Below are 26508 nucleotides of genomic sequence, written 5' to 3' on the forward strand. Positions count from 1 at the left end.
TGTAAAGCCGCCATACACCGTGATATCACCTCAGCCTTCACTACAAGTATATACACAGGACACAGCTCTGCCCCATCACAGAGGAAACACTAAAGACCCTGCTGGGAGATGTAAAGCCGCCATACACCGTGATATCACCTCAGCCTTCACTACAAGTATATACACAGGACACCGCTCTGCCCCATCACAGAGGCCACACTAAAGACCCTGCTGGGAGATGTAAAGCCGCCATACACTGTGATATCACCTCAGCCTTCACTACAAGTATATACACAGGACACCGCTCTGCCCCATCACAGAGGCCACACTAAAGACCCTGCTGGGTGATGTAAAGCCGCCATACACCGTGATATCACCTCAGCCTTCACTACAAGTATATACACAGGACACCGCTCTGCCCCATCACAGAGGAAACACTAAAGACCCTGCTGGGAGATGTAAAGCCGCCATACACCGTGATATCACCTCAGCCTTCACTACAAGTATATACACAGGACACCGCTCTGCCCCATCACAGAGGCCACACTAAAGCCCCTGCTGGGTGATGTAAAGCCGCCATACACAGTGATATCACCTCAGCCTTCACTACAAGTATATACACAGGACACCGCTCTGCCCCATCACAGAGGCCACACTAAAGACCCTGCTGGGAGATGTAAAGCCGCCATACACCGTGATATCACCTCAGCCTTCACTACAGGTATATACACAGGACACAGCTCTGCCCCATCACAGAGGCCACACTAAAGACCCTGCTGGGAGATGTAAAGCCGCCATACACAGTGATATCACCTCAGCCTTCACTACAGGTATATACACAGGACACAGCTCTGCCCCATCACAGAGGCCACACTAAAGACCCTGCTGGGAGATGTAAAGCCGCCATACACCGTGATATCACCTCAGCCTTCACTACAAGTATATACACAGGACACCGCTCTGCCCCATCACAGAGGCCACACTAAAGACCCTGCTGGGAGATGTAAAGCCGCCATACACCGTGATATCACCTCAGCCGTCACTACAAGTATATACACAGGACACAGCTCTGCCCCATCACAGAGGCCACACTAAAGACCCTGCTGGGAGATGTAAAGCCGCCATACACCGTGATATCACCTTAGCCTTCACTACAAGTATATACACAGGACACAGCTCTGCCCCATCACAGAGGCCACACTAAAGACCCTGCTGGGAGATGTAAAGCCGCCATACACAGTGATATCACCTTAGACTTCACTACAAGTATATACACAGGACACCGCTCTGCCCCATCACAGAGGCCACACTAAAGCCCCTGCTGGGAGATGTAAAGCCGCCATACACAGTGATATCACCTCAGCCTTCACTACAAGTATATACACAGGACACCGCTCTGCCCCATCACAGAGACCACACTAAAGACCCTGCTGGGCGATGTAAAGCCGCCATACACCGTGATATCACCTCAGCCTTCACTACAGGTATATACACAGGACACCGCTCTGCCCCATCACAGAGGCCACACTAAAGACCCTGCTGGGAGATGTAAAGCCGCCATACACCGTGATATCACCTCAGCCTTCACTACAAGTATATACACAGGACACAGCTCTGCCCCATCACAGAGGCCACACTAAAGCCCTGCTGGGAGATGTAAAGCCGCCATACACCGTGATATCACCTCAGCCTTCACTACAGGTATATACACAGGACAGCGCTCTGCCCCATCACAGAGGAAACACTATCATCCCTGCTGGGAGATGTAAAGCCGCCATACACCGTGATATCACCTCAGCCTTCACTACAAGTATATACACAGGACACCGCTCTGCCCCATCACAGAGGCCACACTATCATCCCTGCTGGGTGATGTAAAGCCCCATACACAGTGATATCACCTCAGCCTTCACTACAGGTATATACACAGGACACCGCTCTGCCCCATCACAGAGGCCACACTAAAGACCCTGCTGGGAGATGTAAAGCCGCCATACACCGTGATATCACCTCAGCCTTCACTACAGGTATATACACAGGACACAGCTCTGCCCCATCACAGAGACCACACTAAAGACCCTGCTGGGAGATGTAAAGCCGCCATACACCGTGATATCACCTCAGCCTTCACTACAAGTATATACACAGGACACAGCTCTGCCCCATCACAGAGGCCACACTAAAGACCCTGCTGGGAGATGTAAAGCCGCCATACACCGTGATATCACCTCAGCCTTCACTACAAGTATATACACAGGACACCGCTCTGCCCCATCACAGAGGCCACACTAAAGACCCTGCTGGGAGATGTAAAGCCGCCATACACCGTGATATCACCTCAGCCTTCACTACAAGTATATACACAGGACACCGCTCTGCCCCATCACAGAGGAAACACTAAAGACCCTGCTGGGTGATGTAAAGCCGCCATACACCGTGATATCACCTCAGCCGTCACTACAAGTATATACACAGGACACAGCTCTGCCCCATCACAGAGGCCACACTAAAGACCCTGCTGGGAGATGTAAAGCCGCCATACACCGTGATATCACCTCAGCCTTCACTACAGGTATATACACAGGACACAGCTCTGCCCCATCACAGAGGCCACACTAAAGACCCTGCTGGGAGATGTAAAGCCGCCATACACCGTGATATCACCTCAGCCTTCACTACAAGTATATACACAGGACACAGCTCTGCCCCATCACAGAGATCACACTAAAGACCCTGCTGGGAGATGTAAAGCCGCCATACACCGTGATATCACCTCAGCCTTCACTACAAGTATATACACAGGACACCGCTCTGCCCCATCACAGAGGCCACACTAAAGACCCTGCTGGGAGATGTAAAGCCGCCATACACAGTGATATCACCTCAGCCTTCACTACAGGTATATACACAGGACACAGCTCTGCCCCATCACAGAGGAAACACTAAAGACCCTGCTGGGTGATGTAAAGCCGCCATACACAGTGATATCACCTCAGCCTTCACTACAGGTATATACACAGGACAGCGCTCTGCCCCATCACAGAGGCCACACTAAAGCCCCTGCTGGGAGATGTAAAGCCGCCATACACCGTGATATCACCTCAGCCTTCACTACAAGTATATACACAGGACACCGCTCTGCCCCATCACAGAGGCCACACTAAAGACCCTGCTGGGAGATGTAAAGCCGCCATACACCGTGATATCACCTCAGCCTTCACTACAAGTATATACAGAGGACACAGCTCTGCCCCATCACAGAGGCCACACTAAAGACCCTGCTGGGTGATGTAAAGCCGCCATACACAGTGATATCACCTCAGCCTTCACTACAAGTATATACACAGGACACAGCTCTGCCCCATCACAGAGGAAACACTAAAGCCCCTGCTGGGTGATGTAAAGCCGCCATACACCGTGATATCACCTCAGCCTTCACTACAAGTATATACACAGGACACAGCGCTGCCCCATCACAGAGGCCACACTAAAGACCCTGCTGGGAGATGTAAAGCCGCCATACACAGTGATATCACCTTAGACTTCACTACAAGTATATACACAGGACACCGCTCTGCCCCATCACAGAGGAAACACTAAAGACCCTGCTGGGAGATGTAAAGCCGCCATACACCGTGATATCACCTCAGCCTTCACTACAAGTATATACACAGGACACAGCTCTGCCCCATCACAGAGGCCACACTAAAGACCCTGCTGGGTGATGTAAAGCCGCCATACACCGTGATATCACCTCAGCCTTCACTACAAGTATATACACAGGACACAGCTCTGCCCCATCACAGAGGAAACACTAAAGACCCTGCTGGGTGATGTAAAGCCGCCATACACCGTGATATCACCTCAGGCTTCACTACAAGTATATACACAGGACACAGCTCTGCCCCATCACAGAGGACACACTAAAGGCCCTGCTGGGAGATGTAAAGCCGCCATACACCGTGATATCACCTCAGCCTTCACTACAAGTATATACACAGGACACCGCTCTGCCCCATCACAGAGGCCACACTAAAGACCCTGCTGGGAGATGTAAAGCCGCCATACACAGTGATATCACCTCAGCCTTCACTACAAGTATATACACAGGACACCGCTCTGCCCCATCACAGAGGACACACTAAAGACCCTGCTGGGAGATGTAAAGCCGCCATACACCGTGATATCACCTCAGCCTTCACTACAAGTATATACACAGGACACCGCTCTGCCCCATCACAGAGGCCACACTAAAGACCCTGCTGGGAGATGTAAAGCCGCCATACACCGTGATATCACCTCAGCCTTCACTACAAGTATATACACAGGACACCGCTCTGCCCCATCACAGAGGCCACACTAAAGACCCTGCTGGGAGATGTAAAGCCGCCATACACCGTGATATCACCTCAGCCTTCACTACAAGTATATACACAGGACACCGCTCTGCCCCATCACAGAGGCCACACTAAAGACCCTGCTGGGAGATGTAAAGCCGCCATACACCGTGATATCACCTCAGCCTTCACTACAAGTATATACACAGGACACCGCTCTGCCCCATCACAGAGGCCACACTAAAGACCCTGCTGGGAGATGTAAAGCCGCCATACACCGTGATATCACCTCAGCCTTCACTACAAGTATATACACAGGACACTGCTCTGCCCCATCACAGAGGCCACACTAAAGACCCTGCTGGGAGATGTAAAGCCGCCATACACCGTGATATCACCTCAGCCTTCACTACAGGTATATACACAGGACACAGCTCTGCCCCATCACAGAGGCCACACTAAAGACCCTGCTGGGTGATGTAAAGCCGCCATACACCGTGATATCACCTCAGCCTTCACTACAAGTATATACACAGGACACTGCTCTGCCCCATCACAGAGGCCACACTAAAGTACACGAGGTCCTTGATGAGGGGAATTTTGGTCCAAAGTTTCTGCAATATGTCCAATACCTTCACACATACGCAAATACTCGGGTGTTGGTTAACGGATACGATGCGCCACCAATTTAGTTTTTTTGGGGGAGTTAAACAAGGATGCCCTCTGTCACCTCTAGTATTTAGCCTCTTTATAGACCCTTTACTTCGTCATCTCTTGCAGACCCCTATTTTTTTGGGAGACTTACGGCGGGTTCTAAAGAGCAGAGGGTCACGGTGTTTGCAGATGACATTCTGCTGGTAGTAACCGACCCCAAAAGGGTCTTATACAGGAGTTGGGGGATGGGAGAGGCTTGTTGGGAAACTATATCAACTGGGATAATACAGCAGTGATGATGGTACGCAGCCCCTTCAACCATTAGGGGCATCAGGGTTCCCCTATTAATTTACTAATGGGTCATTGAAATACTTGGGAGTACTGGTAACCAAAAATACACAGTGAAATTATACAAAACCAATATTAGATTATACCTCAAAAACCGTAGAATCTACTTTAGCCGAATGGAATGGCAGAGCTTCCACGTCTCCTCTTCCATATTCTCCCAATTTATTTAGCTCCTGAAGAGAAGCCGACCATCTATCTACACCGCTCACTTATCTGGGCAGGTAAGAAACGTCACACAGCAACTGAGAGGGAACGGGGAAAGACGCTATAACCGAGCAGCCTCGTGTCGGGTGGTGGTGGACTGGCTGGGAGACGTCTTGGACCTCACATGGTTGCAGTGCGCTCTTGCTCCGGGGCAGAGGTAAGGGCCACCCCGCTGTTAGTGACTACATGGAGGGCACGGCACAAGTTACGCCGGCAGTACCGGCCCTCTCCTCCTCCCACTAACTGGTAACCCTCACTTTCAGGATGGACGCTCTCACCGTCTTCTACCAACGGCACTCAGGTATAACATCTATTCAATATTGAGTCCACTTTAAGGAGCAAAATGTTATTTGTGAAAAACTATCAGGCGCCAAACCTGCTGTTATCAGAGTATTAAGATGTAACATTCCTATTTGGAGCCATTTTTGCCAGTAAATGTTTCCACCACCAGCTGCCTTGTGTGCATTAGTCACAGCTGCTGTTCTGTAACATGGACGTGGTGTGAGCGGGGTGATTAGCCATCTGCAGGCTTCATATTGTGCATCTATGGCTTAATGGGTTTCACCATTTAGTGAGAGCACACAGGAATGTCCGCCTTTCCCATGAAGCTTTGTCTGCATGGCCTTTCTCTGCTGGTAGTATACACTATATATACACTAATATACTGCCATTTGGCTGCTTCTGACCCTGTGGACGGAGGTCATCGCCATATCAAGGCCATCACCAGCTATTGACCCGTCTTTGCTTTTTTACTGTTTTTAGGAGTCTGTCTTGTTGCACCTGATGTGTTGCTATTTGCAGTAATAAAGTTCACATTGTATCTATTTTCCCGGGAGTTCCCTCTTATTAGCAGGCTTCTTTTTGCCTTCCGTTTTCTCCATTGCTATGCAGCATGCTTTAGAAAGCCTTCAGTTCCATCATGAATTCGCCCTCTGTTTTTTAGTCTTGCAAAGTTCAACTGAAAGCTGTAAGTATTGTAAATTCAGTGATCGTAATCCGAACACTGAAATATTCGCTCATCTCTAGTTGTGACCCTCAGATCAATAGGCCTTGTACCTGAATGGACTGTGATCTTCCTAAGTTTGTCGTTACCTCCTCTCTGTGCAAGTCACAGGTGGGGTAGCGCCCTGGAAGATGAAGCCAGGTTGTGGACCTCCGGTCACCTGGCCTTGTACCTGAATGGACTGTGATCTTCCTGTTTGTCGTTACCTCCTCTCTATGCAAGTCACAGGAGGGGTAGCGACCCTGGAAGATGAAGCCAGGTTGTGGACCTCCGGTCACCTGGCCTTGTACCTGAATGGACTGTGATCTTCCGAAGTTTGTCGTTACCTCCTCTCTGTCCAAGTCACAGGTGGGGTAGCGCCCTGGAAGATGAAGCCAGGTTGTGGACCTCCGGTCACCTGGCCTTGTACCTGAATGGACTGTGATCTTCCTGTTTGTCGTTACCTCCTCTCTATGCAAGTCACAGGAGGGGTAGCGACCCTGGAAGATGAAGCCAGGTTGTGGACCTCCGGTCACCTGGCCTTGTACCTGAATGGACTGTGATCTTCCTGTTTGTCGTTACCTCCTCTCTATGCAAGTCACAGGAGGGGTAGCGACCCTGGAAGATGAAGCCAGGTTGTGGACCTCCGGTCACCTGGCCTTGTACCTGAATGGACTGTGATCTTCCGAAGTTTGTCGTTACCTCCTCTCTGTCCAAGTCACAGGTGGGGTAGCGCCCTGGAAGATGAAGCCAGGTTGTGGACCTCCGGTCACCTGGCCTTGTACCTGAATGGACTGTGATCTTCCTACACCTGTTGTTCCCTCCTCTCTGTGCATGCCACAGATGGGGTAGTCGGCCCTGAGAGCTCTGACACAACATCTGCCATTATCTCGGCGAGTCAGCAGAAGGGCAAGACTCTAATGTGCACCATCTTGGGTACTGTGCTGGGACTGTTCTACGTGTTATCTGACGGTTTTGTGGTTAGCAGGGCACACGCAGAAAGTGGGCAGGGGTGAAACGAGGGCGGAACACGAGCGAAGCGCGAGAGGGTGAAATGTAAGCGGGCGATCCTTACCACAATTAGAGTGCATAGCTGACTGCCCAGAGCGCATAGCACTTGACAAAGCCGCTTCAGGAAGACATAGCGCTTCTCCTGGAGACCCCCACTGTGAGCCTTCCTAGAAGAAGAAACCCACACAGAAGAACAAAGATGGCGGCTCTGCAAAGAAGGACTGGGACAGGGCAAGGGCTGTATAATATCGCAAGAGGCTTATACTTACTGAGCAGCACTCATGATACAACTCATGGGGTTATCTGCAAACAGCACGAGAAGAGGCACCCGATCCTCCAGCTTCCCCTGAGTGACAAAACAGAATACATCCTGTATTATACTCCAGAGCTGCACTCACTATTCTGCTGGTGTAGTCACTGTGTACATACATTACTGATCCTGAGTTACATCCTGTATTATACCCCAGAGCTGCACTCACTATTCTGCTGGTGCAGTCACTGTGTACATACATTACATTACTGCTCCTGAGTTACATCATGTATTATACCCCAGAGCTGCACTCACTATTCTGCTGGTGCAGTCACTGTGTACATACATTACATTACTGATCCTGAGTTACCTCCTGTATTATACTCCAGAGCTGCACTCACTATTCTGCTGGTGCAGTCACTGTGTACATACATTACATTACTGCTCCTGAGTTACATCATGTATTATACCCCAGAGCTGCACTCACTATTCTGCTGGTGCAGTCACTGTGTACATACATTACATTACTGATCCTGAGTTACATCCTGTATTATACTCCAGAGCTGCACTCACTATTCTGCTGGTGCAGTCACTGTGTACATACATTACATTACTGATCCTGAGTTACATCCTGTATTATACTCCAGAGCTGCACTCACTATTCTGCTGGTGTAGTCACTGTGTACATATATTACTGATCCTGAGTTACATCCTGTATTATACTCCAGAGCTGCACTCACTATTCTGCTGGTGCAGTCACTGTGTACATACATTACATTACTGATCCTGAGTTGCCTCCTGTATTATACCCCAGAGCTGCCCTCACTATTCTGCTGGTGCAGTCACTGTGTACATACATTACATTACTGATCCTGCGTTACATCCTGTATTATACTCCAGAGCTGCACTCACCATTCTGCTGGTGCAGTCACTGTGTACATACATTACATTACTGATCCTGAGTTACCTCCTGTATTATACCCTAGAGCTGCACTCACTATTCTGCTGGTGCAGTCACTGTGTACATACATTACATTACTGATCCTGAGTTACATCCTGCATTATACCCCAGAGCTGCACTCACTATTCTACTGGTGCAGTCACTGTGTACATTACATTACATTACTGATCCTGAGTTACATCCTACATTATACCCCAGAGCTGCACTCACTATTCTGCTGGTGCAGTCACTGTGTACATACATTACTGATCCGGAGTTACATCCTGTATTATACTCCAGAGCTGCACTCACTATTCTGCTGGTGCAGTCACTGTGTACATACATTACATTACTGATCCTGAGTTACCTCCTGTATTATACCCCAGAGCTGCACTCACTATTCTGCTGGTGCAGTCACTGTGTACATACATTACATTACTGATCCTGAGTTACATCCTGCATTATACCCCAGAGCTGCACTCACTATTCTGCTGGTGCAGTCACTGTGTACATACATTACTGATCCGGAGTTACATCCTGTATTATACCCCAGAGCTGCACTCACTATTCTGCTGGTGCAGTCACTGTGTACATTACATTACATTACTGATCCTGAGTTACATCCTGCATTATACCCCAGAGCTGCACTCACTATTCTGCTGGTGCAGTCACTGTGTACATACATTACTGATCCGGAGTTACATCCTGTATTATACCCCAGAGCTGCACTCACTATTCTGCTGGTGCAGTCACTGTGTACATTACATTACATTACTGATCCTGAGTTACATCCTGTATTATACTCCAGAGCTGCACTCTCTATTCTGCTGGTGCAGTCATTGTGTACATACATTACATTAATGATCCTGAGTTACATCCTGTATTATACCCCAGAGCTGCACTCACTATTCTGCTGGTGCAGTCACTGTGTACATACATTACTGATCCGGAGTTACATCCTGTATTATACCCCAGAGCTGCACTCACTATTCTGCTGGTGCAGTCACTGTGTACATACATTACTGATCCGGAGTTACATCCTGTATTATACCCCAGAGCTGCACTCACTATTCTGCTGGAGCAGTCACTGTGTACATACATTACATTACTGATCCTGAGTTACATCCTGTATTATACCCCAGAGCTGCACTCACTATTCTGCTGGTGCAGTCACTGTGTACATACATTACATTACTGATCCTGAGTTACCTCCTGTATTATACTCCAGAGCTGCACTCTCTATTCTGCTGGTGCAGTCATTGTGTACATACATTACATTAATGATCCTGAGTTACATCCTGTATTATACCCCAGAGCTGTACTCACTATTCTGCTGGTGCAGTCACTGTGTACATACATTACATTACTGATCCTGCGTTACCTCCTGTATTATACTCCAGAGCTGCACTCACTATTCTGCTGGTGCAGTCACTGTGTACATTACATTACATTACTGATCCTGAGTTACATCCTGCATTATACCCCAGAGCTGCACTCACTATTCTGCTGGTGCAGTCACTGTGTACATACATTACTGATCCGGAGTTACATCCTGTATTATACCCCAGAGCTGCACTCACTATTCTGCTGGTGCAGTCACTGTGTACATTACATTACATTACTGATCCTGAGTTACATCCTGCATTATACCCCAGAGCTGCACTCACTATTCTGCTGGTGCAGTCACTGTGTACATACATTACTGATCCGGAGTTACATCCTGTATTATACCCCAGAGCTGCACTCACTATTCTGCTGGTGCAGTCACTGTGTACATACATTACTGATCCGGAGTTACATCCTGTATTATACCCCAGAGCTGCACTCACTATTCTGCTGGAGCAGTCACTGTGTACATACATTACATTACTGATCCTGAGTTACATCCTGTATTATACCCCAGAGCTGCACTCACTATTCTGCTGGTGCAGTCACTGTGTACATACATTACATTACTGATCCTGAGTTACCTCCTGTATTATACTCCAGAGCTGCACTCTCTATTCTGCTGGTGCAGTCATTGTGTACATACAAAACATCACTGATCCTGAGTTACATCCTGTATTATACCCCAGAGCTGCACTCACTATTCTGCTGGAGCAGTCACTGTGTACATACATTACATTACTGATCCTGAGTTACATCCTGTATTATACCCCAGAGCTGCACTCACTATTCTGCTGGTGCAGTCACTGTGTACATACATTACATTACTGATCCTGAGTTACATCCTGTATTATACCCCAGAGCTGCACTCACTATTCTGCTGGAGCAGTCACTGTGTACATACATTACATTACTGATCCTGAGTTACATCCTGTATTATACCCCAGAGCTGCACTCACTATTCTGCTGGTGCAGTCACTGTGTACATACATTACTGATCCTGAGTTACCTCCTGTATTATACTCCAGAGCTGCACTCACTATTCTGCAGGCTTCAGGGCTGACATCTCTAGTTTGGGGATATGTATTATGAAGGTGAAGTTAACCTGACCATCTATCAAAAGCTTTCAATAAAATGCAGCAGCACTGTGAGCTCAGCTGTGGAGTATCAGGCAGTGACGGGTTGGGCCGGTCCTCACCTTCCTGCTGACTGCGATGAGCAGACACTCGGCCGCCTCCACCTGCAGCTCCTCGTCCTCCAGCAGGAGACACAGCATCTGCAGCAGTTTGCAGTCGGCGGCGGTGATGTGACTGATGGAGACCCAGTCGATGTATCCGGCCAGCGTGTTCAGAGCCGCCAGCGCCACGCGGCAGAGACCCCGGCACTGAGGGGCGAAAAACAGGCAGTGAGTGCGGAGCAGGCGGCACGGACCATCACCTTCAGCCCCATGTGTCACATCCTCCGCTGCCGTCAGTACACGGTGAAATGTATTGGTCACAGTAGTATAAAGAAGAGGGGACGAGCCCCCCGCACATGGGGACCCCCAACATCTGCATTACAGGACGCGGGTATAAGGGAGGGAACACAGCACCAGTCACATGGGGCCTCACCTCGTCCTCCCGAGCCGGGTCAGACTTCTGCAGAAATGAAAACACAAGAGTGAATACTGAGAAAGCGGGCGACACGCAGAGCGCGACTCGGCCGCCCACCCGCAAAGCATCGGCCACATACACACAGAGCATGAGACTTACCAGCTGTCGGAACTGATGGACGCCGTCCCCCAGAATGCTCAGCATGAAGGTGAAGAGCTGCTCCATGTTCTGGGTCATGGTGGTCTGGATGTCCCGGCGGCGCTGAGGGGGCAGAGACTGGAAAGTGACCACGTCCTCCGCCAACCGCAGCAGAATGAACATCACCAGCTCCGTCTGCACCTCCTGCAAAGTGGGCAGAGGTCACCCCCCGATGTTAGCAGTGCGCCCACCCCCCGGCCAGATGCGAGGGGCCCCATACCCCATTCTGGATGAGCCCCTCCAGCTCGGTCAGCATGTTTGGCCAGTGCTGGGGCCACTCTCGCTTCACCATCTCCACCACGATCCGCGCCAGCACGTCCTTAATGTGCCCCTCCTCCTCCAGGATGGGACGGAGCCCCTGTAACAACACACCACGATGAGGCGCCAGAGGTGCGCAAGCCCCTCCCCAGGGGAACCAGAGCGCAGGGCAGGCCCCTACCCGGGGGAACCAGAGCCCAGGGCAAGCCCCTCCCCGGGGGAACCAGAGCGCAGGGCAGGCCCCTACCCGGGGAACCAGAGCGCAGGGCAGACCCCTCCCCGGGGGAACCAGAGCGCAGGGCAGGCCCCTACCCGGGGGAACCAGAGCCCAGGGCAAGCCCCTCCCCGGGGGAACCAGAGCGCAGGGCAGGCCCCTACCCGGGGAACCAGAGCGCAGGGCAGGCCCCTCCCCGGGGGAACCAGAGCGCAGGGCAAGCCCCTCCCCGGGGGAACCAGAGCCCAGGGCAAGCCACTCCCCGGGGGAACCAGAGCCCAGGGCAAGCCCCTACCCGGGGGAACCAGAGCCCAGGGCAAGCCCCTACCCGGGGGAACCAGAGCCCAGGGCAAGCCCCTCCCCGGGGGAACCAGAGCCCAGGGCAAGCCACTCCCCGGGGGAACCAGAGCCCAGGGCAAGCCACTCCCCAGGGGAACCAGAGCGCAGGGCAAGCCCCTCCCCGGGGGAACCAGAGCGCATAGCAAGCCCCTCCCCGGGGGAACCAGAGCCCAGGGCAAGCCCCTACCCGGGGGAACCAGAGCCCAGGGCAAGCCCCTCCCCGGGGGAACCAGAGCCCAGGGCAAGCCACTCCCCGGGGGAACCAGAGCCCAGGGCAAGCCACTCCCCAGGGGAACCAGAGCGCAGGGCAAGCCCCTCCCCGGGGGAACCAGAGCGCATAGCAAGCCCCTACCCGGGGGAACCAGAGCCCAGGGCAAGCCCCTACCCGGGGGAACCAGAGCCCAGGGCAAGCCCCTACCCGGGGGAACCAGAGCCCAGGGCAGGCCCCTCCCCGGGGGAACCAGAGCGCAGGGCAAGCCCCTCCCCGGGGGAACCAGAGCCCAGGGCAAGCCACTCCCCGGGGGAACCAGAGCCCAGGGCAAGCCACTCCCCAGGGGAACCAGAGCGCAGGGCAAGCCCCTCCCCGGGGGAACCAGAGCGCATAGCAAGCCCCTCCCCGGGGGAACCAGAGCCCAGGGCAAGCCCCTACCCGGGGGAACCAGAGCCCAGGGCAAGCCACTCCCCAGGGGAACCAGAGCGCAGGGCAAGCCCCTCCCCGGGGGAACCAGAGCCCAGGGCAAGCCCCTACCTGGGGGAACCAGAGCCCAGGGCAAGCCCCTCCCCAGGGGAACCAGAGCCAAGGGCAAGCCCCTCCCCGGGGGAACCAGAGCGCAGCGCAAGCCCCTCCCCGGGGGAACCAGAGCGCAGGGCAAGCCCCTCCCCGGGGGAACCAGAGCGCAGGGCAAGCCCCTCCCCGGGGGAACCAGAGCCCAGGGCAAGCCCCTACCCGGGGGAACCAGAGCCCAGGGCAAGCCCCTCCCCGGGGGAACCAGAGCCCAGGGCAAGCCCCTCCCCGGGGGAACCAGAGCCCAGGGCAAGCCCCTCCCCGGGGGAACAAAAGCGCCGGGCAAGCCCCTCCCCCTCCGGGGGACAAAGCACAGTGCAAGCTCCTCCCCACCCCCAAGGAACAAACAGAAGACATACTTCTCACAGCTGGGGATTTGTTACAGTTGTATCTGCTCTGAATAATCCTCCTCCCAGACACACTGTAACAACTCCTCAGCTGTGCAAGCACAGCCGTGATTGGAGCAATCAATGACAGCAATAAGAAGTACTACAAATTGTGAGAAAAGGATTAAGTCTATTAGGAGAACCAAAGTGCTGAGGCCCCGGCTGCACAGTCAGGAGCCCGAGAAAAGATCGATCCAGACACTGCAGAATCCTGGCACTTACAGCAGCAATCAGCCCCATCACACTGTCCTTCAGCATCAGCTTCTCCTCCCGCTCCATGTCATTCCAGCGAAACCTGCAAGAGCAAAGACAACAGCAGCTCTGGAGGTGACTGGAGGATAAGACACGATGTAACAGCAGAATAGTGAGTGCAGCTCTGGAGGTGACTGGAGGATAAGACACAATGTAACAGCAGAATAGTGAGTGCAGCTCTGGAGGTGACTGCAGGATAAGACACGATGTAACAGCAGAATAGTGAGTGCAGCTCTGGAGGTGACTGGAGGATAAGACACGATGTAACAGCGGAATAGTGACTGCAGCTCTGGAGGTGACTGGAGGATAAGACACGATGTAACAGCAGAATAGTGACTGCAGCTCTGGAGGTGACTGGAGGATAAGACACGATGTAACAGCAGAATAGTGACTGCAGCTCTGGAGGTGACTGGAGGATAAGACACGATGTAACAGTAGAATAGTGAGTGCAGCTCTGGAGGTGACTGGAGGATAAGACACGATGTAACAGCAGAATAGTGAGTGCAGCTCTGGAGGTGACTGGAGGATAAGACACGATGTAACAGCAGAATAGTGAGTGCAGCTCTGGAGGTGACTGGAGGATAAGACACGATGTAACAGCAGAATAGTGAGTGCAGCTCTGGAGGTGACTGGAGGATAAGACACGATGTAACAGCAGAATAGTGAGTGCAGCTCTGGAGGTGACTGGAGGATAAGACACGATGTAACAGTAGAATAGTGAGTGCAGCTCTGGAGGTGACTGGAGGATAAGACACGATGTAACAGCAGAATAGTGAGTGCAGCTCTGGAGGTGACTGGAGGATAAGACACGATGTAACAGCAGAATAGTGAGTGCAGCTCTGGAGGTGACTGGAGGATAAGACACGATGTAACAGCAGAATAGTGAGTGCAGCTCTGGAGGTGACTGGAGGATAAGACACGATGTAACAGCAGAATAGTGACTGCAGCTCTGGAGGTGACTGGAGGATAAGACACGATGTAACAGCAGAATAGTGACTGCAGCTCTGGAGGTGACTGGAGGATAAGACACGATATAACAGCAGAATAGTGACTGCAGCTCTGGAGGTGACTGGAGGATAAGACACGATGTAACAGCAGAATAGTGAGTGCAGCTCTGGAGGTGACTGGAGTACGTGTGTCTGCTCCGGACATTATATGTGTATGATAGTGTTGGGGGGCTCAGAGTTTCTCCTGCGGTCACCCCAGGGGGGGTGCTGGGGGAGGGGCAGGGTTTCGAGGAGTCGGTCATGGATGAAACCACAGCGCTCCGGCACATCTGCAGTTGCGATGCTCGGCCGCCCGTGTACACAGCTGACAGGTGTGCGACCAAGACCTCGAGAGCAGAGCTAGAGAGCATCACATGGGATCCCCCCACCAGAGAGAAAAGGCAGGGACCCCCTAGAGGGGTGAGCGCTCAGTCAGACGGACCCCCATCTCCCCTCCTTACTTCACCACATGCTCCAGAACCTGCAGGCCGAAGTGTCTGATGAGCGGCGGCTGCGACTTCTCCGCCAGCTGCAGCCCGCAGGGCACACACACCGGGCACGTCTCCTTGAAGCCTTCACAGAACTGCAGGGCAGAAGGGAGAGAGTGAGGGGCCAAACGGATACACGGCCCCCCACCCACCGTATACACGGCCCCCCATCCAACGGACACATGGCCCCCCATCCACCGGATACACGGCCCCCCACCCACCGTATACACGGCCCCCCATCCACCGGATACACGGCCCCCCACCCACCGTATACACGGCCCCCCATCCAACGGACACATGGCCCCCCATCCACCGGATACACGGCCCCCCACCCACCGTATACACGGCCCCCCATCCAACGGACACATGGCCCCCCATCCACCGGATACACGGCCCCCCCACCCACAGGATACACGGCCCCCCATCCAACGGACACATGGCCCCCCCATCCACAAGATACACGGCCCCTCATCCACCGAAAGAACGGACGCACATTCCCCCCATCCACCAGATACACGCACCCCCATCTCCCTCCCGCCATATCCTCCGCCATCTCCCTTCTTTCCCCCCCCAATCCTCCGCCATCTCCTTACCCCTATCCTCCGCCATCTCCCTCCGTTCCCCCCCCAATCCTCCGCCATCTCCCTCCCCCTATCCTCCGCCATCTCCCTTCCCCCTATCCTCCATCTCCCTCCGCCATCTCACTCCCTCCCCCCATATCCTCCGCCATATCCCTCCCTTATGCCCCCCATATCCTCCGCCATCTCCCTCCCCCCGTATCCTCCGCCATCTCCCTCCCCCCGTATTCTCCGCCATCTCCCTTCCCCCGTATCCTCCGCCATCTCCCTCCCCCTATCCTCCGGCATCTCCCTCCCAGTATCCTCCGCCATCTCCCTTCTCCCTATACTCCATCTCCCTCCCCCCATCCTACGCCATCTCCCTCCCCCCGTATCCTCCCTCCCGCCCCCCATATCCTCTGCCATCTCCGTCCCGACCCCATATCCTCCATCTCCCTTCCCCCATCCTCCGCCTTCTCCCTTCCCCCGTTTCCTCCGCCATCTCCCGTATCCTCCGCCATCTCCCTTCCCCCATCCTCTGCCATCTCCCTCCCCCCATATCCTCCGCCATCTCCCTCCCCCCATATCCTCCGCCATCTCCCTCCCCCCATATCCTCCGCCATCTCCCTCCCCCCATATCCTCCGCCATCTTCCTCCCCCCATATCCTCCGCCATCTCCCTCCCCCCATATCCTCCGCCATCTTCCTCCCCCCATATCCTCCGCCATCTCCCTCCCCCCATATCCTCCGCCATCTCCCTCCCCCCATATCCTCCGCCATCTCCCTCCCTCCCCCCATATCCTCCGCCATCTCCCTCTCCCCTGTATCCTCCGCCATCTCCCTCCCTTCTCCCCCATCTCCCTCCCTTCTCCCCCATATCCTCCGCCATCTCCATCCCCCTATCCTCGGCCATCACCCTCCCCCTATCCTCGGCCATCTCCCTTCCCCCGTATCCTCCGCCATCTCCCTCCCCCCATCTCCCTCCCCCCTATCCACCTCCATCTCCCTTCCCCCCTATCCTCCGCCATCTCCCTTCCCCCCTATCCTCCATCTCCCTCCGCCATCTCACTCCCTCCCCCCATATCCTCCACCATTTTCCTCCCCCCCACTCCTCCACCATTTCCCTCCCCCCCACTCCTCCACCATTTCCCTCCCCCCCCTCTTCTCCACCATTTCCCTCCCCCCCTCTCCTCCACCATTTCCCTCCCCCCCTCTCCTCCACCATTTCCCTCCCCCCCCTCTCCTCCACCATTTCCCTCCCCCCTCTCCTCCACCATTTCCCTCCCCCCCTCTCCTCCACCATTTCCCTCCCCCCCTCTCCTCCACCATTTCCCTCCCCCCCCTCTCCTCCACCATTTCCCTCCCCCCCTCTCCTCCACCATTTCCCTCCCCCCCCTCTCCTCCACCATTTCCCTCCCCCCCCTCTCCTCCACCATTTCCCTCCCCCCCCTCTCCTCCACCATTTCCCTCCCCCCCCTCCTCCACCATTTCCCTCCCCCCCCTCCTCCACCATTTCCCTCCCCCCCCTCCTCCACCATTTCCCTCCCCCCCCTCCTCCACCATTTCCCTCCCCCCCCTCCTCCACCATTTCCCTCCCCCCCCTCCTCCACCATTTCCCTCCCCCCCCTCCTCCACCATTTCCCTCCCCCCCCTCCTCCACCATTTCCCTCCCCCCCCTCCTCCACCATTTCCCTCCCCCCCCTCTCCTCCACCATTTCCCTCCCCCCCACTCCTCCACCATTTCCCTTCCCCCCTGTATCCTCCACCATTTCCCTCCCCCCCCTCCTCCACCATTTCCCTCCCCCCCTCTCCTCCACCATTTCCCTCCCCCCCTCTCCTCCACCATTTCCCTCCCCCCCTCTCCTCCACCATTTCCCTCCCCCCCCTCCTCCACCATTTCCCTCCCCCCCCCTCCTCCACCATTTCCCTCCCCCCCCCTCCTCCACCATTTTCCCTCCCCCCCTCTCCTCCACCATTTCCCTCCCCCCCCTCCTCCATTTCCCTCCCCCCCCTCCTCCACCATTTCCCTCCCCCCCCTCCTCCACCATTTCCCTCCCCCCCCCTCCTCCACCATTTCCCTCCCCCCCCCTCCTCCACCATTTCCCTCCCCCCCCTCCTCCACCATTTCCCTCCCCCCCCTCCTCCACCATTTCCCTCCCCCCCCCTCCTCCACCATTTCCCTCCCCCCCCCCTCCTCCACCATTTCCCTCCCCCCCCTCCTCCACCATTTCCCTCCCCCCCCCCTCCTCCACCATTTCCCTCCCCCCCCTCCTCCACCATTTCCCTCCCCCCCCTCCTCCACCATTTCCCTCCCCCCCCTCTCCTCCACCATTTCCCTCCCCCCCCTCTCCTCCACCATTTCCCTCCCCCCCACTCCTCCACCATTTCCCTTCCCCCCTGTATCCTCCACCATTTCCCTCCCCCCCCCTCCTCCACCATTTCCCTCCCCCCCCTCCTCCACCATTTCCCTCCCCCCCCCTCCTCCCCCTCCTCCACCATTTCCCCCCCCCTCCTCCACCATTTCCCTCCCCCCCCTCCTCCACCATTTCCCTCCCCCCCCTCTCCTCCACCATTTCCCTCCCCCCCCTCTCCTCCACCATTTCCCTCCCCCCCACTCCTCCACCATTTCCCTTCCCCCCTGTATCCTCCACCATTTCCCTCCCCCCCTCCACCATTTCCCTTCCCCCCTTCCACCATTTCCCTTCCCCCCTGTATCCTCCGCCATCTCCCTCCCCCCCCCCGTATCCTCCGCCATCTCCCTCCCCCCCCTCCACCATTTCCCTTCCCCTTCCACCATTTCCCTTCCCCCATCCTCAGGTTTCCCAGGTAATGTCTCCTCTCCCGCTCCCCTCACGTGTAGCAGCAGCCTCCGGCCCTCACCCTCAGCGCCTCCAGCCGGTGCTCCTGGGCTGAGCTGGGCTCCATGATGACGGTGACCGCCTGGACCAGCTGCTCGCACAGCGCCCGAACCTGCTCCGCCATCTCCCGGGAAAACGGTGAGGTCCCCGGCATGAGCCACAATGAGCATGCGCTCTCATTCACGCCGTGCTCCAACATCGCTGCCGCGCCTGCGCTGAACAGTCGGCGAGCACGTGACCAGTCTGTGCCACTTCCACACTCCACTGCGCAGACTCGCTACACTTGAGGCGAATTCTGCGGTCCTGTCAGAAGAAGGAAGGTCGGCGGGCGGCAGAAGAGGGCGAGGTGCGCGGTGTCTGTCCGGGGCCCCGCGGTGTCTGTCCGAGGTGCGCGGTGTCTGCCCGGGGTTCAGGGGTGTCTGTCCGAGGTGCGCGGTGTCTGCCCGAGGTGCGCGGTGTCTGCCCGGGGTTCAGGGGTGTCTGTCCGAGGTGCGCGGTGTCTGCCCGAGGTGCGCGGTGTCTGCCCGGGGTTCAGGGGTGTCTGTCCGAGGTGCGCGGTGTCTGTCCGAGGTGCGCGGTGTCTGCCCGAGGTGCGCGGTGTCTGCCCGGGGTTCAGGGGTGTCTGTCCGAGGTGCGCGGTGTCTGTCCGGGGCCCCGCGGTGTCTGTCCGAGGTGCGCGGTGTCTGCCCGGGGTTCAGGGGTGTCTGTCCGAGGTGCGCGGTGTCTGTCCGAGGTGCGCGGTGTCTGCCCGAGGTGCGCGGTGTCTGCCCGGGGTTCAGGGGTGTCTGTCCGAGGTGCGCGGTGTCTGTCCGAGGTGCGCGGTGTCTGTCCGAGGTGCGCGGTGTCTGCCCGAGGTGCGCGGTGTCTGCCCGGGGTTCAGGGGTGTCTGTCCGAGGTGCGCGGTGTCTGTCCGGGGCCCCGCGGTGTCTGTCCGAGGTGCGCGGTGTCTGCCCGGGGTTCAGGGGTGTCTGTCCGAGGTGCGCGGTGTCTGTCCGAGGTGCGCGGTGTCTGCCCGAGGTGCGCGGTGTCTGCCCGGGGTTCAGGGGTGTCTGTCCGAGGTGCGCGGTGTCTGTCCGAGGTGCGCGGTGTCTGCCCGAGGTGCGCGGTGTCTGCCCGGGGTTCAGGGGTGTCTGTCCGAGGTGCGCGGTGTCTGTCCGGGGCCCCGCGGTGTCTGTCCGAGGTGCGCGGTGTCTGCCCGGGGTTCAGGGGTGTCTGTCCGAGGTGCGCGGTGTCTGTCCGAGGTGCGCGGTGTCTGCCCGGGGTTCAGGGGTGTCTGTCCGAGGTGCGCGGTGTCTGTCCGAGGTGCGCGGTGTCTGTCCGGGGCCCCGCGGTGTCTGTCCGGCGCTGGACTACTACTCCCAGTATTAGGGTATGTGCACACATCAGGCTTTTTCCTCAGGTTTTGTAGCCAAAACCAGGAGTGGGTGATAAATGCAGAAGTGGAGCAGATGTTTCTATTATACTTTTCCTCTAATTGTTCCACTCCTGGTTTTGGCTACAAATCCTGATGAAAAATCCTGACAAAATCCTGACGTGTGCACATAGCCTTACTTTCTCTGAGGGTATGTGCACACATTGACGAAAGTGGTGCAGATTTTTCCGGACTGATTTTGGTAAATCCGCAGGTAAGCCGCACTGGAATTACGCTACGTTCACATTTGCGTTGTGCAGCGCAGTGTCGTGCGCAGCTGTGGCGACCCATGTGTCCCTATATTTAACATGCGGGCGCATGGACATGCGTTGTGTTGCGTTTTTTGAGGCAAGCGTCAGGGCGCAGAGGACGCAGCAAGTTGCATTTTTTTGGCGTCCAAAATCACAACGCATGCGTCACAAAACGCAGCGTTGTGTATGCGTTGTGCATGCGTTGTGCATGCGTTGTGCATGCGTTTTGCATGCGTTGTGCATGCGTTGTGCATGCGTTGTGCATGCGTTGTGCATGCGTTGTGCATGCGTTGTGCATGCGTTGTGCATGCGTTGTGCATGCGTTTTGCATGCGTTTTGCATGCGTTGTGTATGCGTTGCGCCGCTGACGCTGCGCTGCACAACGCAAATGTGAACGTAGCATTACTGTGGATTTCCTGCGTTTTTTGTGCAGATTCCTATTGTGGAGCAGGTGTAAACCGCAGCGGAATCCGCACAAGTAATTGACATGCTGCAGAACAATCAATGCTGCGTTTCTGCATGTTTTTTTCTGCAGCATGGGCACTGCGGATTTTGTTTTCCATAGGTTTTCATTGTACTGTACAACGCATGGAAAACTGCTGCGAATCTGCAGCCAAATCCGCAGCGTGTGCACAGAGCCTCAGGGCTCATACTCACCTGCGAGACACTGGATGAGTCTGGCACATCAATACTCAGATCGGAGCGTGCTGCCGCATAGGAATACATGGAGCCCCACGCTCCGCTCCTGAGTGCCGGGTACTGACGTGCCACACTCATCCGAGTGTCTCGCAGGCGACTATGAGCCCTAATTGTCCATCTTGTCACTAACATCAAAACTCCTCCTCCCAACTACTCCCTCCACTATCCTATCCGTCCTCCCCGACTACTCCCCCCGCCACCATCCGTCCTCCCCGACTACTCCCCCCACCATCCGTCCTCACAGACCTCCTCCCCGACTACAACCCCCCACCATCCCTCCTCCCCGACTACTCCCCCCACCATCCGTCCTCACAGACCTCCTCCCCGACTACAACCCCCACCATCCCTCCTCCCCGACTACTCCCCCCACCATCTGTCCTCCCCGACTACTCCCCCCACCATCCGTCCTCACAGACCTCCTCCCCGACTACTCCCCCCCCCCACCATCCGTCCTCACAGACCTCCTCCCCGACTACTCCCCCCCCACCATCCGTCCTCACAGACCTCCTCCCCAACTACAACCCCCCACCATCCGTACTCACAGACCTCCTACCCGACTACTCCCCCACCATCCGTCCTCACAGACCTCCTCCCCAACTACTCCCCCCACCATCCGTCCTCACAGACCTCCTCCCCGACTACTCCCCCACCATCCGTCCTCACAGACCTCCTCCCCGACTACTCCCCCCACCATCCGTCCTCACAGACCTCCTCCCCGACTACTCCCCCCACCATCCGTCCTCACAGACCTCCTCCCCGACTACTCCCCCCACCATCCGTCCTCACAGACTTCCTCCCCGACTACTCCCCCCCCCCCCCCCCACCATCCGTCCTCCCCGACTACTCCCCCCACCATCCGTCCTCACAGACCTCCTCCCCGACTACAGCCCCCCACCATCCCTCCTCCCCGATTACTCCCCCACCATCCGTCCTCACAGACCTCCTCCCCGACTACAACCCCCCACCATCCCTCCTCCCCGACTACTCCCCCCACCATCCGTCCTCACAGACCTCCTCCCCGACTACTCCCCCCCACCATCCGTCCTCACAGACCTCCTCCCCGACTACTCCCCCCCACCATCCGTCCTCACAGACCTCCTCCCCAACTACAACCCCCCACCATCCCTCCTCCCTGACTACTCCCCCCACCATCTGTCCTCCCCGACTACTCCCCCCACCATCCGTCCTCACAGACCTCCTCCCCAACTACTCCCCCCACCATCCGTCCTCACAGACCTCCTCCCCGACTACTCCCCCCACCATCCGTCCTCACAGACCTCCTCCCCGACTACTCCCCCCACCATCCGTCCTCACAGACCTCCTCCCCGACTACTCCCCCCACCATCCGTCCTCACAGACCTCCTCCCCGACTACTCCCCCCACCAACCGTCCTCCCCGACTACTCCCCCCACTCCCCCCCCCCATTATCCGTCCTCCCCGACTACTCCCCCCCACCATCCGTCCTCCCCGACTACTCCCCCACCATCCGTCCTCCCCGACTACTCCCCCCACTATCCGTCCTCCCCGACTACTCCCCCCACTATCCGTCCTCCCCGACTACTCCCCCCACTATCCGTCCTCCCCGACTACTCCCCCCACTATCCGTCCTCCCCGACTACTCCCCCCACTATCCGTCCTCCCCGACTACTCCCCCCACTATCCGTCCTCCCCGACTACTCCCCCCACTATCCGTCCTCCCCGACTACTCCCCCCACTATCCGTCCTCCCCGACTACTCCCCCCACTATCCGTCCTCCCCGACTACTCCCCCCACTATCCGTCCTCCCCGACTACTCCCCCCACTATCCGTCCTCCCCGACTACTCCCCCCACTATCCGTCCTCCCCGACTACTCCCCCCACTATCCGTCCTCCCCGACTACTCCCCCCACTATCCGTCCTCCCCGACTACTCCCCCCACTATCCGTCCTCCCCGACTACGCCCCCACCATCCGTCCTCCCCGACAACTCGCCCCCACCATCCGTACTCCCCCCCCCCACCATCCGTCCTCCCCGACTACTCCCCCCCACCATCCGTCCTCCCCGACTACTCCCCCCCACCATCCGTCCTCCCCGACTACTCCCCCCCCCACCATCCGTCCTCCCCGACTACTCCCCCCCCACCATCCGTCCTCCCCGACTTCTCCCCCCCACTATCCGTCCTCCCCGACAACTCGCCCCCCCACCATCCATCCTCACAGACCTCCTCCCGACTGCTCCCCCCAGCAGTGACGTCTCTGGTTTCTGCAGGTCTCCGGCTGCGTGTCGGGACTGTACAGGGACGGCTGTGACGCCCCCTCTGGGCCGGGCCGGCTGTGACGCCCCCCAATGGACGCTGGTCAGCAGCGAGTGGTGGCTCTGGTGGACATGGACTGCTTCTACGTGCAGGTGGAGCAGCGACTGCGGCCGGAGCTAAGGAACAAGCCAGTAGCTGTGGCGCAGTACAAGACCTGGAGAGGAGGAGGGTGAGGGGCTGACACGGGGTCCCGTGGGTCCGATCTGCAGAGTGATGGGGCAACAGTGTCTGGAGCTGTGAATGTTGGGGGGCATCCTGCAGCCTGTGTCATTATCGTATTTGGAGGGTCTTATTCTACCACAGACTTTCCCAGTTTGTAATGGGGTGATAAAGAGGTTGGACCTGAGCTGGCCTCTATATGAGGGGGCTCGCGGGTTCATGGCCTCTATATGAGGGGGCTCGCGGGTTCATGGCCTCTATATGAGGAGACTCACAGGTTCATGGCCTCTATATGAGGGGGCTTATGGGCTATAGATTGGGGGTCCTCTCGTCTCGTGTCCATCACTTGCCTCTCCTCTTCCCCATCCAGGATTATTGCCGTCAGCTATGAGGCTCGCGCTTTTGGGGTCACCAGGAACATGTTCGCCAATGATGCTAAGAAGCTGTGTGCTGACCTGGAAGTCGCCCGCGTCAGCGAGGCCCATGGGAAGGCCGACCTATCAAAGTGAGTCCTTTCCCCCCACCCGGCTGCGCTGCCAGAAATCTGTAGGAAGTGGTCATCCCGAGATCCTCTGTGTGTCGCAGGTATCGGGAGGCGAGTGTGGAAGTCATGGACATCATGGCCAGGTTTGCAGTAGTAGAAAGAGCGAGTATTGACGAGGCGTACATAGACCTGACCGACACCGTCCAGAGGAGGCTGCAGGAGCTGGCGGGCCAGCCACTGCCTGAGGGTTCACTGAGGACCACCCATGTGCAGGGCTATCCTCACCTCCACCCCACTGAGGAGCACAGCCGCACAAAAGGTAACCAGCAGAATAGTGAGTGCAGCTCTGGGGTATAATACAGGATCAGTTAGGCTACGTTCACATTTGTGTTGTGCGCCGCAGTGTCGGCGCCCCAACGCACAACGCAAACAAAAACGCAGCAAAACGCATGCACAACGCTGCGTTTTGCGCCGCATGCGACCTTTTTTTCATTGATTTTTGACGCAGCAAAAATGCAACTTGCTGCGTCCTCTGCGCCCAGACGCGGGCGCCGCAGGGACGCATGCGGCGCAAAACGCAAGTGCGACGCATGTCCATGCGCCCCCATGTTAAATATAGGGGCGCATGACGCATGCGGCGACCGACGCTGCGGCGCACACCGCAAATGTGAACGTAGCCTAATGTAATGTATGTACACAGTGACTGCACCAGCAGAATAGTGAGTGCAGCTCTGGGGTATAATACAAGATGTAACTCAGGATCAGTAATGTAATGTATGCATACAGTGACTGCATCAGCAGAATAGTGATTGCAGCTCTGGGGTATAATACAGGATGTAACTCCGGATCAGTAATGTATGTACACAGCGACTGCACCAGCAGAATAGTGAGTGCTAGGGTTGAGCGAAACGGGTCGATCATTTTCAAAAGTCGCCGACTTTTGGCTAAGTCGGCGTCTCATGAAACCCGATCCGACCCCTGTGCTTGTCGGCCATGCGGTACGCGACTTTCGCGCCAAAGTCGCGTTTCAATGACGCGAAAAGCGCCATTTCTCAGCCAATGAAGGTGAACGCAGAGTGTGGGCAGCGTGATGACATAGATCCTGGTCCCCACCATCTTAGAGAAGGGCATTGCAGTGATTGGCTTGCTGTCTGCGGCGTCACAGGGGCTATAAAGGGGCGTTCCCGCCGACCGCCATCTTACTGCTGCTGATCTGAGCTTAGGGACAGGTTGCTGCCGCTTCGTCAGAAGCAGGGAGAGCGTTAGGCAGGGTCCACTAACCACCAAACCGCTTGTGCTGCAGCGATTTCCACTGTCCAACACCACCTTCGGTGTGCAGGAACAGTGGAAGCTATTTTTTTTTTTTTTTCCCCTCAGCGCTGTAGCTCATTGGGCTGCCCTAGAAGGCTCCGTGATAGCTGTATTGCTGTGTGTACGCCACTGTGGAAACCAACTGCTTTTTTCAAAGCACATATCCTCTTGTTCCTTCCTTTCTGCACAGCTATCTTTTTTGTTTGTCCACACTTTTTATTTAATTTGTGCATCAGTCCACTCCTATTGCTGCCTGCCATACCTGGCTTACATTACTGCAGGGAGATAGTAATTGTAGGACAGTTTTTTTTTTTTTTTGTTTTTTTTTTGTGGGAGATTAAGATTGGCATTTCTGCTACAGTGCCATCCCTGTGTGTGCCATCTCTCACTGAGTGGGCCATAGAAAGCCTATTTATTTTTTCCGTGATTTGTGTTCTAAAATCTACCTCAACACAGAAACACTACATCAATCAGTGGGAGAAAAATATTGGCCTCAGTCAGGGCTTGTGTGCCACTGCTGTGTGTGCGCTATCATTCAGTGGGCTATAGCAAGCCTATATTTTTTTTTTTTTTTTTTTTTAATATTATTTGGTTTCAAAAGTCTCCCTGAAAAAAAAAAAAAACCTAAAAAAACAGTGGGAGAGTAATATTGCCCTTTCAGCTTGTGTGCCAGTCTTGACTCCTGGGTGTGCCACCTCTCTCCCTCTCATTCAGTGGGCCATAGAAAGCCTATTTATTTTTTTTTTTAAATATTATTGGGTTTCTAAAGTCTCCCTGAAAAAAACAAAAAATACATAAAAAAACAGTGGGAGAGTAATATTGCCCTTTCAGCTTGTGTGCCAGTCTTGACTCCTGGGTGTGCCACCTCTCTCCCTTTCATTCAGTGGGCCATAGAAAG

At 55.7% G+C, this 26508-nt stretch overlaps 2 protein-coding genes across 10 annotated transcripts in view; one reads left to right on the top strand and one right to left on the bottom strand.

Moving 5' to 3' along the window:
- The window catches only part of XPO5 (exportin 5), an 87226-nt gene extending 67921 nt beyond the window's left edge, over positions 1-19305 (bottom strand). Inside the window, exons 1-9 of one of the 2 annotated variants that reach the window (XM_077281920.1) lie at positions 19025-19305; positions 15562-15683; positions 14085-14157; positions 12102-12239; positions 11843-12025; positions 11702-11728; positions 11290-11475; positions 7785-7861; positions 7580-7682 (exon numbers count right to left, since the gene is read on the bottom strand). In XM_077281920.1, the coding sequence (XP_077138035.1) occupies positions 7580-7682; positions 7785-7861; positions 11290-11475; positions 11702-11728; positions 11843-12025; positions 12102-12239; positions 14085-14157; positions 15562-15683; positions 19025-19201 (1086 nt within the window). In that variant the 5' untranslated portion in view covers positions 19202-19305. The remainder of the gene's footprint in view (positions 1-7579; positions 7683-7784; positions 7862-11289; positions 11476-11701; positions 11729-11842; positions 12026-12101; positions 12240-14084; positions 14158-15561; positions 15684-19024) is intronic. The other variant, XM_077281919.1, reaches the window with a different exon arrangement.
- The window catches only part of POLH (DNA polymerase eta), a 28605-nt gene continuing 21325 nt past the window's right edge, over positions 19229-26508 (top strand). For 3 of the 8 annotated variants that reach the window (XR_013220977.1, XM_077281921.1, XM_077281926.1), the window contains exons 1-4: positions 19229-19348; positions 23611-23825; positions 24186-24320; positions 24401-24618. Coding sequence is in view for 5 of the 8 variants with exons in the window: in XM_077281921.1 (XP_077138036.1) it covers positions 23689-23825; positions 24186-24320; positions 24401-24618 (490 nt within the window). In the remaining 3 variants the exon portion in view is untranslated. Of the gene's footprint in view, positions 19390-20146; positions 20183-20280; positions 20305-23610; positions 23826-24185; positions 24321-24400; positions 24619-26508 lie in introns of those variants that run through there. The other 5 variants (XR_013220978.1, XM_077281922.1, XM_077281925.1 and 2 more) reach the window with 5 other exon arrangements.

Source organism: Ranitomeya variabilis, chromosome 2 (assembly GCF_051348905.1).
Source record: "Ranitomeya variabilis isolate aRanVar5 chromosome 2, aRanVar5.hap1, whole genome shotgun sequence".
In the NCBI taxonomy this organism is placed as follows: Eukaryota; Metazoa; Chordata; class Amphibia; order Anura; family Dendrobatidae; genus Ranitomeya; species Ranitomeya variabilis.